General features: G+C 36.5%; 2 protein-coding genes across 3 annotated transcripts; one reads left to right on the top strand and one right to left on the bottom strand.

Moving 5' to 3' along the window:
• Positions 1-6,658: 6,658 nt before the first annotated feature.
• On the top strand, positions 6,659-11,697 carry LOC120015780 (filament-like plant protein 7). Its single transcript, XM_038868331.1, has 5 exons — positions 6,659-7,064; positions 7,652-7,785; positions 8,127-8,259; positions 8,349-10,795; positions 11,081-11,697. The coding sequence occupies exons 2-5, from the start codon at positions 7,687-7,689 to the stop codon at positions 11,513-11,515; spliced, it is 3,114 nt and encodes a 1,037-aa protein (XP_038724259.1). The 5' UTR covers positions 6,659-7,064; positions 7,652-7,686; the 3' UTR covers positions 11,516-11,697.
• Positions 11,698-12,065: 368 nt separating this feature from the next.
• On the bottom strand, positions 12,066-14,409 carry LOC120014941 (protein IN CHLOROPLAST ATPASE BIOGENESIS, chloroplastic-like). 2 transcript variants are annotated; one of them, XM_038867080.1, is made up of 11 exons: positions 14,246-14,409; positions 14,079-14,162; positions 13,784-13,858; positions 13,646-13,688; positions 13,521-13,578; positions 13,205-13,372; positions 13,070-13,132; positions 12,889-12,983; positions 12,701-12,782; positions 12,476-12,586; positions 12,066-12,360 (listed from the first exon to the last, which is right to left on the bottom strand). In XM_038867080.1, the coding sequence occupies exons 1-11, from the start codon at positions 14,352-14,354 to the stop codon at positions 12,211-12,213; spliced, it is 1,038 nt and encodes a 345-aa protein (XP_038723008.1). In that variant the 5' UTR covers positions 14,355-14,409; the 3' UTR covers positions 12,066-12,210. The 2 variants fall into 2 exon arrangements, with proteins under 2 accessions (XP_038723008.1, XP_038723009.1); XM_038867081.1 differs by having other exon boundaries at positions 14,249-14,409.
• Between the last annotated feature and the right edge of the window lie 1,505 nt (positions 14,410-15,914).

Raw genomic sequence — 15,914 nt, 5'->3', positions numbered from 1 at the left:
TCACGAAAAGCCCAGGCCCACTTCTCTCTCAAGGTCTCTCTCTCTATTATATATATATGTGTGTGTGTGTAGTCTTGTAGGTGTAGGAGTGTTGTAGGCCCACTCACTTTTATTATTCTTAACGCCTTGCATCTGTTTCCAACCGAACTCTCGGTTCTTTCCTTTTTTTGTACTTGTATTATATGCACCCATTGCATCTTTGTCGTTATCATTCACATGAATATTGGTCTTCAATTACGAATTGGAGCCACACCCTTCATCTTTCTTTTGTCTATACATATATTCCTTATTATATCTATGAGTTTGATATTGACTTCTTAGAAAGTTACAAGCCATGGTAATTAACTTTTTACTATTATATATGGAGGATAGACAATAAATTCTTAATAACAAGTATCCCTTTAGGCTTAAAAATTTGTCCTACTCCCACCTAAACTTGTTTATATGAGTCATATGCCAAAGAAGAAAATAATAAATGTATGTCTATGAGTCCTTAATATGGATAATATATATATATATATATATCGGGATATTTATATTATTTTACTAAGCAACTCAAATGAATTGCAGCAATTCCAAAATCGATGGTCCATGTGCCTGTTTGGCAGTGTGTTTACATTGTTTTTCTTGGTTGTGGTGAGGTGTATCACAGTTTTTTTTGTGACACGCCAAACGCATTTTATCAGCATAACTCACCTCATAGTGGCACAGTTTTTTACCTCGCAGCACTTTACCAAGGCTTACCTCACAACATCAAAATATAAACACTCACAAACACTTTATACCGCAATGTAAAATACTTTAGGTCAAGTATTTTATTTTAGATTAATATACAATACAAACATTAAGTGATTTTATATTAATATTATTAGTAATTTAATATAGTCGTAATTTAGATATGTCAAACGCACCTCATCACAGTTTTAATAGTGATGCGCCAAACAGTTTATGCGTTTGAACTCACCTTACAATACCACAGTTTTATATCTCACATCACCACAATTTTATACCTAACAACACAACACAACACAACAGTTCACAGCACTCCCAAACGACTACAATATATACTTCATTCGGCAATCAAGCGTGGCGAGGAGATCAAGACTCACAACATATGACCGTACAGCCTTACAATAGATGGATAGAATAGATTCAATAGAAAGAAAATTGAAGTTGTGCGTGAGAAACAGCAAAAATTATATACATATTATATATATATATATTTTCTTTGTAACTTCAGATTGGCAGGTGGGATGTGATGAGCTTTCATGTGCACCTTTCTATAAATAGGAAACAAAAGATGATCACATATTAAATTATTATTTTACAAATCCTATTCAAAACAAATATAATATATAATATATGTAAATTGGACTACTGGTACTGTCAATTATGTAATTTAACTTTTTGGTAATTTTATTTTATAGTATTTTGAGTGATGACAAGTTGTTACAAGATCTCCGCAAGATACCCATCAATCAATCAATCAAGAGTTGCTGAGCCGACCGGTTGGTCCGTTTTAGATATCTAATAGACTATATATATCAGTCTATACGCTATAGCATTTTGATTCTCTTATTTAATTAATCAATTTATTTATTTATGATTTTTGTTTCTTTTCAGTGATTTGTTAGTTGTAGGGCTGTTATTGGTACGGTTACCGTTACCATACCAATTCTTTCGGTAACTCAAAAAATGTTACCGTTACCGTTACCGAAAGAGTCGGTATACCGATCGATCGGTAATGGTAAGTCGGTAATTGGTAAATTTACCAATTCTTAAAACCTATTTAAAAAAGAGAAGAAAAAAAAAGCATCAAGTAGCACTGTGCTTAATAGTCATTGTATGAGACTACAACATTTTCATCTTGCCTACAATACCAATAATAAAAATTATAGATTAGTGAGAATAATCATTGTGCTACATGTAAATAAGAGAAAAGACCTATCAATCGGAGAAAAAAAGAAAGGAGAATTCACATAACATTATTCCAACAATCTATAACGGAAAATCTTTCATTTCATTAATTTATAATATTTTTAGTATCCGAAGTGTTTTAAAAGAAAAGACCTATCAATCGGAGAAAAAAAGAAAGGAGAATTCACATAACATTATTCCAACAATCTATAACGGAAAATCTTTCATTTCATTAATTTCTAATATTTTTAGTATCCGAAGTGTTTTAAACTCCACAGCAGGAAAGTTAGAATAAACAAGATAAATAAAGATAAAAGACCATAATGGAAAGGGAGAAGAAAAACATGTAATCAATACCAACAAAGCATTTTGTTATGTAACAAACACTGCTTTAAAGTTAATGAAATTGCTACGAGTGATATATAAATGATAACCCTAAAAATAATCAATGGTCTAGATGAAATTAGATCAATCTAATGGTCATAATTAAATAAAACTAAAACTAAAAATAATATTAATATATATGTCGGTAATCGGGAAATTTACCAGTTTTGAACTTTGCTTACCGTTACCGTTACCGAAATCATCGGTAAATTTACCGTACCGAACAATTGGTAACGGTATACCAATCTTCTGCCATTTTCGGTAACCAATTCGTCGGTAATGGTATACCAATAGATAATTTACCATACCAGTAACAGCCCTAGTTAGTTGTGCGGCCGAGGAAAAAAAAAATCAATTTGTTCTTTGCACACTCAATAAAATGAGGCTAAATTTTGGACGTTAAGTCTCCACGTACATAAATCTTCAAGTCTGTATGATTTAATCTCAAAAAAATTCAATATTGGGTCATCATCCAAATACTTGGAAAAACACCTCATGTGCTCAAACAAAAACATTAGAAAAAAATCTGGAAGGAAATGATTTGATTTGACTGATTGACCATCAAGAATCCTTCTCAACTTGCTGTCAATATTCGATGATTTCCATTGCACGTACCAACATTGTTACAACGATACATAAATATTCTGATGAATACATACATACATACATACACAGCTGGGCCATGTTGCCCATTTAACAGTACAGAAATGTCTTGTGTTAATAACGTTGTTGTTGGCAAATCTGGAAGCTTGATTAACCTAGTAAAAGGGACGGCAAAGCCAATTAGCTAGCTGTGAATGGATTATACACCAAGTCAGACCTTGGTGTAACCACCTAGCTAGCTATATGCTTGTATATTTTGACTCTCTGTTATTGTACTGTAATCACTAGCCAGAACCTAATATACTTATAACTGGACACACGCGGAGTATAGATATTTGGTTTTTGATCTCAACAATATTGTAAGATGGATGATCTCATTCTCATTGTTTTTCTGCCAATAATGTATATTCTGAGCTGGAGGATTAAGAGTGTGTTTGGATTGAGGGATTTGGAGAGAAGGGAGGGGAGGGGAAGGGGGATTATTTTTCCCTCTCCCATGTTTGGATAGATAAAAAAAAGAAGGAAATAAAATTTGTTTAATGTACTAATTTATCCTTATTTTTATGTTAAAATATTATGTACGAGGGTAAAATAGATATTTAACTTACAAATGACTTAATTAGTAATCCCTTCCCTCCAAATAACTCCATTTTGGAGAGAAATAATTTTAACAAAAATTTTATGAAATCTTCTTCCCAAATCCTCTCAAATCCCTCCCCTTAATTTTTAATAAACTATCCAAACAAGGGAATTGGAAGGAAACTCTATTTCCCTTCCTTTCCATTCCCTACAAATCACTCAATCCAAACACACTCTTAGAGCACTATATAAGCTCCTCTCACCACTTGGTAATTTGCATATCACCACTAAACTTGACATTGTAGAGACTTGTGGTCCTTCCTACACGAACCGTGCACTACAAAATATTTCAATAAATAGTGGGGGACTAAGCTTCGTATACGACAACTCAAGAGGCTATCAAAATCTTCTATAGATGTTCATTATCCATGATTTTGCAAATTCACAAACTTGTTAGTAATGCTAGCTAGCTAGTTGTGGTGATTAGAAGTTCCATGGTACACCATTACAACTAAGTAATACAAAGCAAGTGAGTTGTTGGTTTAACGACAATCACGTTGCATATAAGAGATCATCCATCCTTTAAGGAGTGAGTTCGAATCCTACCCACTCCCCAAATCTGTGTTTCAAAAAAAAACAAACTAAGTAATACAAATTTACAGTAGAAGCTAAATATAGTCCCGTATCTAATCAATGATCCCTGACTAATGAATACCCGGCCCGATTTAGTGTATGGCCCAATGACCTAGAAACAGATAACTCACTCTCTCTCGAACTTTCTCAAATATTGGTTGAGGTGCAATTCACTCGAACAAATTATTGGTTAGGAATTCAATACCATCATATATATATGTCTAGTTATTATCGGTAGACATGAAGACATCAACATTTTTTCCCAATTTAGAAAGGCCAGATATATAAGCCAGTGGTTGCTTGTCTGAGTTGTCTCTATATTTAGTTTTCTTACTTAGTTTTCCACTTTGAAAATTTTAGAGGGGTATAGATTGTTAAATCTATAATTGATGATATGTCGAGCGGGCCACCAACAAACCATAGATAGAAGAGATAAATTGATGGTTGTAAGAGTTCTTGACACCGGAGTTGATAGGTTACTCAGGATGACCCGATATAAAAAGGTTAGATAAGTCCCGCTCGAATGTTGATTTGATAGGGGTATTGTTTTCAAAAAAAAAAGTTTATTTTCGTAGTTTTAGTCCAATCAGGGTTATCTTGAAAGGTCGGCAAGTAATTGTGGTCTGTAATAAGGACAGTTCAATTGAATTAAGAGTGTATGAAAGGTAAATCACTTAAAAATGACTGCCTTTTTAGTGAAAGACATTCAGCTGGCACTCTATACTCTTATTCAACATTTGTCTGATTAAACTTTCCTTAAAAGGGTAGTTGTTGTTTCTTGGTAGACAATAGGACAAGACTTATAAACTAAATAATCAAAGGCAGCATGTGGAATAATAGTCGGTGTTGTTCTCCAAATATTTGGTCCAGATCCGCAGCCATTTTTGAATTTCACTTCAACCCAATCTTATCTTTCTAACATAAAAAAAGGGGATGGTTAATTACTTAATTCCACAATATTGCTACACATCTCAATAACATCTTAATATGTGTGACAATCATTCATTGAGTGTGATGACATTGTTAACACACTATTGTGATGCTTTTGGGATACTGATATCTTTTGTCATTTCCCCTCCCTAACACAGATTCCGCCGTAAAAGCTGGGTTCTCCCGCTAAGGGTCGGCTCATATTCGGTATTCCCATTTCCCGATTATTCATGCTCAGATTAGCCCATGGGCCTAGATGGATGAAAGTAAATTCCATGGGCCTTTCGGCCCCGTTGGCCGTTGTTTCGGTTCACACCAATAATTCAAGGGTAGCAAGTATAGGAACGCACAGGGTCCATTGGACGGGTGCAGGCCCATCTAGCAACTTCAACTCTTCAAGGGCTAAGAAGTTCGCTGATCATTGAACCTTCACAGCTTCCCGGCCTTAATAGCATTTGAGGCCCGTTCTTATGATTTTAAGTTGAACAACTTTGCTTGCACCAAATTACGCAATCCATGGCCCCAATGCAACCTGCCAATCACTCCCCCACATTAATCACAATCACAATGTACACGTGCAATGAGGCAGCAAATGACTAAGTTATATTTTTTGGAGGCAGCAAATGACTAGATATATTTTTTATAATTGAAAACGATCCTATACAAATTTATTTATTAAATATATGATATGAACCATTAGGCTCGTCAGGGGAGGACCCAAGCATAATTGAGTGAGTCAGTTGATCCTAAGAGTGGCAAAATCTTTTCCGGTTTAGATGATCAAATTTGTCTGGTCAAAAACCAAGTTTTGACATAAGTTATACGTCCGAAATTTGGGTCCAAACATAATTTATTTTGTCTGGTTTAAAACTATGTCCGGGTCCAAGCACAGAAATTGTGTTTGATTTATTTGTCTGGACTCTAACCCAGATTAGGTTAATGCCCGATTTACTTGTCCCATACTTTAACCAATTCGGGTTTGGTCAACTAAATAAGTTTGAAACCCAATCCGGATTTCGTTCGGACATGTAAATATTTCATAAACAGTATTGTTGTCCAACTAAGAACCAACCTGAAACTAATTTTTTGCCAACCCTAGTTGACCCCACTAAAAATTTATATTAATGTTGTAGCAAATTATACTTATATTTTATTAAAAAAAGCTCAAATTTTTCTCCAACGGAATTTCAAAATTCAGCTATTATTCCTAAAACAAGTATAAATTTGACCTCACTCACACTAGACCTTGGGTTCGCCGCTAAGACCCGCACGCACATAATGCTAACTAAAAGAGAAAAGACTTCATCATTAAACATAAAGTGACACTTAACAACCGAATATAGAATATATACCTACAACAAAAGAGACCACTAATCAACCATCAAATCCCACAAAATCAACATCATCAATTACTTAGATTAAAAGATAGCCCAAAGAGAGATTCCAAGAGTAAGCAAAGCACAGCAATCTTATATGCAATCAAGATAAAAAGCATTGCTGCTTGCTTAATAGAGCATTAACATTTGAATTAGTGAGAAAAAGGTAGTGGAAGACGGAGAAGTCGAAGCAAATGAAAATTGACTTCCGGTTCGTGCGATGAACGCTAAAGCAAAAGCCAAACCCAACTACCCCGCCAACTGATCAAAACCCCCCCAATTCGCGCGTACGTGTCCCTTCACTCTCAGATACTAGCTGACACTTTTCCATCGTCCACTCAAATACAGCGCTCGCACGCGCCAACTCAGTACGCATTTAATACGCACGCAAACGAAGCAATACTCGAACCGACTCTCCCTTTAGAGCGCCGTTTTTATCATCCCATTACCATGCTCTTCCGATCGAGTCGTTGGTCAGCAAGTGCTTGTCAGTGGCGTAGCACATTGTTCGTGTTTCCGTATTTATTTTGAGTCTCGATTTCGGTCGCTGAAGTGAAGTTCTTGTGAGTATAAGGGCACTGTTACTGGCTCTGATGATTTATGCACCGTGACAGATTCGCGACCGGTGCTATTATATCAAAGGTTAGGAAAAAATTTACGGCGTCGCTAATGCTATTTGATGCCATGCGTTGTAGTTTGGATTTTATTTCTCTGGTCTGGTGTCATAGCTCTAGTGATTTTAGAGAACACGAATGCGGAGCTAATAAATGCGTGTTGGCTTGATAACAAGCTGATCACATATTTTTCATTCTATTTCTCTATATGGAAGGTAAATTTCATGATGTTGTTGGAATGTATGCAGCACAATTTGTTTATCTTAAGTAGTCAGTAGTTGAATAATTAGTGACTAGTGTCTTAAGTAGTTGGATAATTTTGGGGCTTTTGCTGTTTTTGTATCTATGGATGCCATGCATGATGCATAGATAATCTTGGTTTACTTGTTTTGAGAGAGAGAGATTTTTTAAGCCGCTGTAAATACATAGGACAATACATTGATACACATGCAGCTTTAAACAGAACTCATGGTTAGAAAGATGGTTGTTATGAATGATTGCTTTTGTTGGGTTCAATCCATTTGTGATCAGACGTAAATGCTCTCAGAGCTGATACTGATAGAGAATCAAAACAATTTGTTTATTTTATAATTCAGGCATTATTTTTTTTTCCAGTTCTGCATGCTTTTCAAACTGGACTTGGTTAATTAATGGATCATAAGACATGGCTTTGGCGGAAGAAATCTTCAGAGAAGATCATTGTTGCAACCGAGAAATCAAATATCTTCACGAGAGGAAATGAAGATGAGGTAAGCTAATGGCTCTTTTTTCCTAAATCATCTGGTCTAACAAAGATCTTTTGGGACGTTGAAGTTGTCGATATTGTGATGTTTTGTTTGTTATTCATTAAACTGGTATCCTAATGCATTTTTAAGGACAGCAAAATGAATGTTGTTAAAGGTAGCCCATTGGCAAGGAATAGATATAGAGCTGATGGCTTCTCATTGTTCTCAACTGTAGCAGGATTACCTGTCCTCGGTTGTTGAGGTGTTTTTTTTTTTTTTTTGCATAAAACTTTAATTTTATGCTGGAGTTATATGCATATATATAGACAATGCCCTTTATATAATTTTCCGATTTTGATGTACAGATTGGTCTGCCTGAGAAAGCAGAACTGGAGAGTGACCTGAAAATTTTAAAACATAAGCTTTCTTTCATCCTCTCAGATGCTAAAAATGATATTGCAAAGAAACATGAGAAGATGTCACAAGATGCCATTACAGGTATTTTAAAGTAAAATTTTCAAGTGGTGTTGAAAAGTGATTTCTTTGCTTGACAATTTAAGATTCTCTGATGAACGAATTCTATACAGGCTGGGAGACCACGGAAGAAGAAGTAATATCTCTTAAACAAAGATTGGATGAAGCTTTGCAGCAGAGAGTTGCTGAGGAAGAAAGGTTAACTCATTTGGATGCGGCCCTCAAGGAATGTATGCAGCAACTCCGTTTTGTTCGGGAAGAGCAGGAACATAGGATTCATGATGCAGTGATGAAGACAGCAAGGGAATTTGAAAAATCCCAGAAGATTTTAGAAGATAAGTTGTCAGAGGCCAATAAAAGGCTTTCCAAGCAAGGTATTGAGAATACTCAACTTAGCAGGGTTCTGCTTGCAAAGGAAAAGCTAATTGAAGATTTGAATAAGCAAAGAACTCAAGTAGAGATAGATTTTGATTCACTGACTGCTAGATTAGAATTGACAGAGAAAGAAAATTCTTCCTTGAAATATGAGGTTCGGGTGCTTGAGAAGGAGCTTGAAATCAGGAGTGAGGAGAGAGAATTTAGTCGTCGAACAGCAAATGCATCACAGAAGCAACACTTAGAGAGTGCCAAGAAAATTGCAAAATTAGAATCAGAATGTCAAAGGCTGCGTATCCTGGTCAGGAAGCGGTTGCCAGGTCCGGCTGCCTTGGCAAGAATGAAAAATGAAGTTGAAACTATGGGAAGGGACTCGGAAGAAATGATGAGGAGAAAAATGAGCTCTAGTTCCTCTAGCTCAATGGTAATTACTCCTGATACTCCCAGCACAAAGATTAACTTCCTGTCAAAACAACTGCGTTCAGCAGAAGAAGAAAACAAGACTCTCAAAGAGTCTCTCAATAGAAAAACAAATGAACTCCAATGTTCATATGCTCATACAGCTTCTAAATTATCACAAGTTGAGTTGCAGGTTGAAGAATTATCGGAAGGTCCCACACCCATAGAGTCGACAAGGAATAATATTACATCACATGAGCTCTCTCTGCCATTTATGTCTGACATTGGAAGCGATGATAAGATTAGCTGTGCTGAATCCTGGGGCTCTGCTTTGATTTCAGAATTAGAGCACTTTAAGAATGGAAAACAGAAGGGGTCGCCATCAATCTACACTGTTGGAGTTTCAGACATAAATCTGATGGATGACTTTGTTGAAATGGAAAAGTTGGCAATAATTTCTGTTGACAAATCATCTGGAAGTCCTCACATCTCCCATGATGATTCTAATGCACTTATATCATCCTTTGAAACTGAATCGAGTGGGCGTTCCTCGGAGGCAAAGGGTAGGCAAATAGTTCCAGTGTCTGAATGTCAGTCTGGAAACCAGGAGACCAAGCCCAATAATTTAATTGGTAAAATCCCTGGTTGGCTTCAGGATATTGTGAAATTGATTCTGGATCAAAACTCTGTCAGTAGAAGAACACCTGATGAAATACTTGAGGATATCAGAGCAGCTTTGGAAGATATAAATGATCACGGCCTTGGTGATGTTGTTGATAGGGAGAACATAGAACGTCCTGATGCCTCAAAACCTACTCATCTTGTTAGCTGCATTTCACGGGAACAAATTGATAATTCCGTTGCGGCAGACAATTCTAGTGAAGTAACCAATGTTGGCTTCTCAGTGGCAGAGAAGAGCAACCAACTATCTCGATCAGATTTTGAAAAATCAATTAGCAAGATAATTGAGATCATTGAAGGAGTCACTCCACCATATCAAGAATATGGCACCCCAGAGACCTTATCTCACAAGGATGGAAGTTTTTCCTCACATAAGAACTTGAAGTCACCTTCAGGCTATGTGGTTCGTGTTTTCCAATGGAAATCTTCCGAACTTTTTGCTGTACTGCACCAATTTATTCATACTTGCCACGAGTTGTTGAATGGAAAGTCTGATGTCAAGAAATTCGCAGGGGGTTTATCTTCCTCTTTGGAGTGGATTATGAACCACTGCTTTTCCCTTCAAGATGTTTCAAGCATGAGGCATGAGATTAAGGAACATTTTGATTGGGATGAGCCAGGAAGTGAAAGTGAAGAAGTTGGTCAATTTTCAGAAGCAAATAAGTTACACCTTCCCATAGAGCAATTGTCTTGTCTGCCAATGGTTGCAGCCTCAGATGGGAATAATAATTTTTGGGAAAAGGAAGAGCGCCCGTGTGCTATGAAAGATGAAAATAGAGCAGCGATAGATGGGTTGGTCAATATAGAACCTGAAAAGAAAGACTTGGAACCCCAATCAACCACTGACGGGGATGAGCTCCAGAAGAATAAACTTCAGGAGACAGGGAAAAGCGCTGTCAGCTTGCAAACAGAGTTAGGTACTTCAAAGCAATTTAAGGAAACAGTTGAGGATCAAAAGTTGATTGGTGGAGATCTTGACAGGCAACTTATGGTGACCAAAGATGAATTGAACGAGGCTTGCAAAAAGTTTTCATCTCTGGAAATGGAACTAGAGAACAAAAATGATTGCAATGCACTCAACAAGGAAGAAAAACAACTCCGGCCAGTAAGTGCACAACATCTTGGCCTTGCATTTTATTCGTTTATTGTCTTTTTTTGCAATTACATTTTCTTTAGCATTATTTTTGGTTGCTTTGATGATGAATTAATTGTCAACATAAAATTTTCTGGTAGTGTTTGCCAGTATATGCTAATTGCTAAACATAAGCAACATTTTAGTGTTGTAGGATGTTTTCAATTTCCTATTCGAAACTACGAAGTTTTATGTGGAAGATTATTGTTAATAGTCACCTGCATTACTTGAATCAATAAGTGCTGGTCAATCTTGCAGGATTCGGTGATCACTGCAGCTTCCGAGAAGTTGGCTGAGTGCCAAGAGGCTATTCTAAACCTAGGGAAGCAACTAAAGGCTTTGGCTTCGCCTATGGAAGTAGCCATTTTTGAGAAGATTGTGACTACCCCGACTGACACAGACACCAACACCACCATCACTGCAACCGATGCCTCAGCCTTAGTCCTCCCCTCTATGAACAAGATTACAAACCAAAGATCCACTCTCTTGGATCGGATGCTAGCTGAAGATAATGCTAAAGCTATGACCCTTACATCCCCTAAAGCCAGCAAAGACAATGATGCTGCAATTAATCCTTTGGCCATTGTACCCGGCAAGAAAGGGGCCGGAGGGAGTTTGTGGAAAAAGTTCTTATGGAGTAAGAGGAAAGTAGACAGCAGAAAACACGTCTCCCATTGGCCGCTTAGCAGATAATCGCGGAATGAAGTAGCTACAATGCCAATTCTGTTCTTCAGTTTGTTGCACGTTGAAGTGCTAAATAATAAGGCTTGTATTTATCCATTTGAGAGCGAGCTTGTGTGTGTAGTATTGTGTATATAACTGTAAAGTGAACAACTGATAAGTTTGGTAGGTGAAATGATCACCGTTTCGCTGTCTTGGTTGTGCCCTTTCTTTGTTTCTTCTTGAGATGGTGTAGTGAATGAATCTTTTGCAATAAACTCAAGCTATCTTTCCAACTCCCGTTCAGATGAACTAAAATTTCTTGGCATTTAGCTTGCTTAACAGCAACTCCATACTTATCTCTCTCATGCATATGCAATCTTCAATAACAATTGGAATGCTCTTTTGTTAGCGCAGAATCAAGAAAAGAATACAGCATCCTCACTCAATAACAATGTTCTTCATTGGATTTGTCAAAAATTCACCATTACCTTGTTAATTTTCTTCACATTTAATGAGGATGTATCATCTTAAATTGCAAGTAGAGATTGAGAAATGAAGAAATTGGAGCAGAACAAAAATCTTATCCAAATTCACTTCATTTGCAACTCACAATACACAAGTCCATTAAGAACCTCTAGTTATCTATCAAAATTGACTTTCAGGTTAACTTACAAGAAAACACAAAAATGAAAATACGCCCCAAAAGAGTGGTTGATTCCAATGTTCTATTGAGATACTTCGTTGTATTGCACAAATTTTGAAATATCATGGAGTCCTGCCTCCTTGTAACATTCAGCAATTTGCTCAACAGATTCGTCCCATGTCCCTTCAACAGAAGCTAAATCCAACAAAAAGGCAGCTTTGTCCAATGCGATCTGCATATTTGTAAAACCAAGCCAAGAACAAACACTCATCATGCAAATCCTTTGTCTTAGAGGAAAATATATACAGTAGTTTAGCTAATGAGCTGATTAAATGTCGTCTGAGAACCTGGGCGAGTGGCTTGCCCTTGTTAAGGTCTTCTTGCATTCCTTCTTCTGTCACCTTTTCTTTCAGATACTCAATTTGCTCATCCTCCCATTCAGCTATTTGAGCAACTTCCTAGATAAGTATTTAATTCAACCAATTTAACTTTATAAGGAAGAAGAGAAAATTCCACAACTGAACAGAAGACACCAAGCACGCATAGAAAATGGCCATGCAAAGGGCGTATACCTGGTACTTGCAACCTAAGGTCCACCATGGAGATTTTAGAGCGCCTCTGGCAGCATCTTTAGCTTCTAACTTGCGCCCAACCCTGGTAAATCCAAGACTTATTCGTCAGAGTATGAAATCAAGAAATAATTCATAGGATAATTGGAACAACTTCTTGGAGGAAGTGATGAGAGAAACTCCCCACGAACTTCAGTAAAACCTCTGCATTAAATGCAAAAGGCCGTGCAAATCCTGAAAAATGCTCCTTCCTTGCATAAAATTCTCCCGTCACCATGGCCGACACCTTTTTATGTACACAAGTAATTAACAAAGCAAACTCAAAAATCCCAAAATGCTCATAACTACAAGTAAAAGGAAAGTGAATTCTACACGGTCTCCTTTCTCAAAATGTCCGATCACTTTGCGCTCCAAAACATCTGGAAATAGACCAACCTGAAGAAACCATTCCTCAGCAAAAGTCCTTTATTTGGCTAAAACGAACTCAATGTAGATGTCTCTCAATACCTTTCTCAAAAGATAGACATCCAAATCAGTAATGTTAGATTTGGCAAAGTCACCCTTCATATAAAGATTCTCCCCAGCATCAGCTGCAGCAAGAAATAGTTCACCATTGTCTTTCAATGAGTTCTTGGCATCTTCTTCAACCAGGATTCTGTGAATCAATTGATCCACCTGTGCACGGAGGAGGTGGAAGATAAAAATCAATAAATCATGATGCATAGAGAAATATAGACAGTTCCTGTGAACGTGTGGTAGAGGGCTTTTCAACAAAGTACAAAGATGTGTGTTACGTGTAAAATGGTATGTCCACTTCACTTACATTCTTTGCCAGGAGCCAAACTCCATGTTTACGGATCTCCACAACTGGCATCTCCATCCTATGGTATGAAAGAAGTTCAATCATGCTTAATGCAGGGAAAGATCAGAAATATGCAAGTCTCTTACCCAGGCGGAGCTGTTGGCCACCTTAGTAGGGCAGTCATAACACCTATGAACAAGGAAACCACACGCCCCACAAAAATATTAAGCAATTTCTAACAGCCAACCACTAAAATTCAAACATTTTCGACGCTTTATTGATACCTGAGCTGTTCTTTGCCAATGGGATGGCAAGGGGTATTATCCCTTGTTTGGCTCCAGGAGAAATAATTGACTCACCTGTTAGGAGACAGACCATGATATATTGAAATTCCACAGAATAGAACAAAAACGCAGAAATATAATAAACAAGAAATTTATACCCCAGGACGCTAATTTCAACTTCATTGGACAACTGAGCTCACAATACACGAAGATTGCTAAGGATCTCGTAAAGATAATACTGAGAAAAGAAAACAACTATTAAACGAGATTTGCCAATTAAGAGGAGCGTAATTACCACTTGTTTTGAGCATTCTCAACAGATGAGGCAAATGCTTGGGAGGCTGAGTTGCAGCCACATCTTTGATAAAAGATATATGTTCTGCAATATTGTAACACAGAAATTAATATTCTTCACTGCGGAATTACAAGAAAGAAACGTCAAATGGAGTGACGGGGTCACACCACCATCAGCCGAACAAGAAGAAAAGTAGCGAAGACGAGCTCCGCCGCGACCAAGGAGCAGAGAGGTGGCGCTTGGGCATCCATTGGCCACCCCGCCGCCTACACGCATTGTCTTCAAAAGTTCAGATTGTTTCGGTATAAAGAGAAGAAACGTACAGGCAGGAAAAAGGGAATTGCTCATGTAAATTCTAAATTCTTTTGAATTAAATTAAAAAAAATAAATAAATGGGCTTGGGCCTTTATGGTTTATTGGGCCTTCCCTTGAATTATTAGAAGTTATAAATGGGTTGGGCTCAATGGATGAATTAGGCCTTTTCTTGAATAATGAATTGGGCCTTTTCTAAATGATGAATTGGGCCTTGGATTAACGGACTTAAACAGAAGCTTCAGGCTTTCAATCTTGGATTGGGCTTATCTGAATTTATTATTGATTTTCATCCGTCGGATCAGAAACGCAATCAACGTGCAAGCGTCCCATAAAAGTCCATAACTTTTTGGCGCGACTCGAAGAACAGTAAAAAATGCTTTGTAAAAACCAGGTCTCTGTGGGGTGGCAGGGGTCTGCTGTAGTTTTTACTACAACAGACCCCGCTGTAGATGTTTTGGATGACAAAATTTTTTTATTTTATTTTGAAAAAATTATAAATGTGTAGTTTATGATCTAACGAACCCAATTATATTTTTTTGTTTGAAACAAAAATCAAATTCATCTTGATCCAGACACCGAATGTTTTGAGTTTATATCCGACGGTCTAAAATTGTTAAGCATTTTTCATGTAGCATACGATTTTTGTTTTGAACAAAAAATATATCGTTAGATTCGTTAGACCGTAAACTACACATCTATAATTTTTTCAAAATAAAATAAAATTTTTTTTTTATCTTAAATTACTATTACAACAGGGCCTGCTGTAATTTTATTACAGCAGAGCCCCGGCACCCGTCTCTGTGGCCCCCAACTAAGAAACTGATTGCCCACACATATCTCTGAGGGCACAATTAAGACTATTGCTTTCCAGTTGGCTATTTTTGCATTAATTGCTTGCATTAACTACCAGTGGCGGAATTGGCTTTGCTTATTGGATAAAAGCGACTATTGCTTTCTTACTGAAGAGAAATTATTATACATTTTAAGTTGTACAATTCTCGATATATCAAGTTGGAGCAAATCGGTTAAGCACAACTCATTTAAACTTAAAACATACCTTATTAGTATAAGAGGGGACTCTAGTCGAAATCCTACATGATGTGTGGTTTTTTTTTGTTTAATTCATATTCTTTTAAATGTTGCATTTCATATTTTATGTTTTGTTTTAATTTATTTACTCAAGTTTTTTTTTATAATTGAAATCCTACGCGATGCGCGGTTTTTTTTGTTTAATTTATATTCTTTTAAATGTTGCATTTCATATTTTATGTTTTGTTTTAATTTCTTTACTCAAGTTTTTTTTATTGGGGAGAGTAATTATTTTGATTGTCAATTTGATTTTTAGTAATTATTTATGAGAAATTGTATCAAATATAATTGAAGTCATCCAATTGTCCACTACAGTACTATTTTTTAAAATTTATTTTTTTATTAAATCTCTTTGAGTTTTTGATATTTTTAATCACATTTCATTGTCATTTTTTTGTCTTTAGTTGGCCAAAAGTTATAACCCTTCAATAT

This window comes from Tripterygium wilfordii, chromosome 14, assembly GCF_013401445.1.
Source record: "Tripterygium wilfordii isolate XIE 37 chromosome 14, ASM1340144v1, whole genome shotgun sequence".
Taxonomy (NCBI): domain Eukaryota; kingdom Viridiplantae; phylum Streptophyta; class Magnoliopsida; order Celastrales; family Celastraceae; genus Tripterygium; species Tripterygium wilfordii.
This window is presented reverse-complemented; position numbering and strand designations above follow the sequence as displayed.